Source organism: Penaeus monodon, chromosome 31, assembly GCF_015228065.2.
Source record: "Penaeus monodon isolate SGIC_2016 chromosome 31, NSTDA_Pmon_1, whole genome shotgun sequence".
Taxonomy (NCBI): domain Eukaryota; kingdom Metazoa; phylum Arthropoda; class Malacostraca; order Decapoda; family Penaeidae; genus Penaeus; species Penaeus monodon.
This window is the reverse complement of record NC_051416.1, coordinates 13296122-13297293: the sequence shown is the minus strand read 5'-3', so window position 1 is coordinate 13297293 and position 1172 is coordinate 13296122. Positions and strand designations below refer to the sequence as shown.

Here is a 1172-nt window from a genome sequence, read left to right as displayed (position 1 = left end):
CGGGAATTCTCCTGACCTTGACTTCGATAACAGTTCCGTTGCTCAGAATAACGGGTCCTGGCGATCCGGGCTCTCCTTTCGGCCCGGGGTTGCCTCGGGGGCCTGCGGGGCCGTCCTCGCCTGACTCGCCCTGGGGGAGGAGAAGGAGGGGAGGGAGGGGAGGGGGAGGGGGAAAGGGGAGGAAGACGGAAGGGAGGAGGAGGAAGAGGAAAGGCGGAAAGGAGAGGGGAGAAGGGGAGGAAGAGGACAGGCGGAAAAGAGAGGGGAGAATGGGAGGAAGAGGAAAGGGAGAGGAGGCGGAAGAGGAAAGGCGGAAAGGAGAGGGGGAAGGGGGAAAGGGAGGGGAATGGGAAGAGAAGGAAGGAAGGGGGAAGGGGAGGAGGAGATCGAAGGGGGAATGGGACAAGGAAGGAGGAAGAGCAGAAAGGGAAGAGAAGGTGGGGTGGGAGGAAAGTGGGGGGAGGAGGTGAAGGGAGGAAGAGCGAAAGGGAGAGGAAGAAGAGTAGAAGGGGAGGGAAGGGAGGGAAGGAAAAAGTAGGAAGAGGAGGAAGGGGAAAGGGGTGGAGAAAAAAAAAGAAGGGGGAAAAAGGAGAGGAAGGGGACGAGGAAAAGGGGGGAAGGCGAAAGGGAGGAGAAGGAAGGAAGGGTAAAGGGTAGGAGAAGGAATGGAGAAAGGGGTGTGAAGGGGATGAAGAACACAGGATAAGAAAGGAAATAGGAAAGGGGAAGGAAAAGGGAAGGGAGAATGGAGAGAGGAATGGAAGGAGGAGATGGAAGGAAGGAGAAAGGAGAGGAGGAAGAAAAGGGAGAAGTGGAGAAGGAGAAGGAAGAAAACGGGAAAGGAGAGGAAGAACAGGAAAGAAAGACGAAAGGGGAGGAGGAGAGGGAAATAACAGAGAGAAAATGAAGGAAGGGAAAGAATGAAAAACAAATAAGAGAATAAAGAGACAGAAGGAAATGAAGGAAAGGAAAAGGAAGAAGAATGTTAGTGTTATTTAAAGACGCGAACTAGAGGTATACGATTGCACGTACGAGTGTGTATGCGTACGTGTGTGCACTTATACGCACACATAAACCCGACATACAAAACAAAGCATATACAACCAAACATAACAAATATACCCAAACACAGCAAATATAACCACAGCATTATACCCCAGTGTCTTAACCAT

General features: G+C 51.7%; 1 protein-coding gene across 1 annotated transcript in view; it reads right to left on the bottom strand.

The window, feature by feature from the left end:
- LOC119592898 (collagen alpha-1(I) chain-like) overlaps positions 1–1172 on the bottom strand; it is a gene marked incomplete at its 3' end in the record, with an annotated part of 11365 nt that overhangs the window by 1134 nt on the left and 9059 nt on the right. The window contains 1 exon segment of the mRNA XM_037941790.1: positions 17–130. Coding sequence (XP_037797718.1) covers positions 17–130 — 114 coding nt within the window.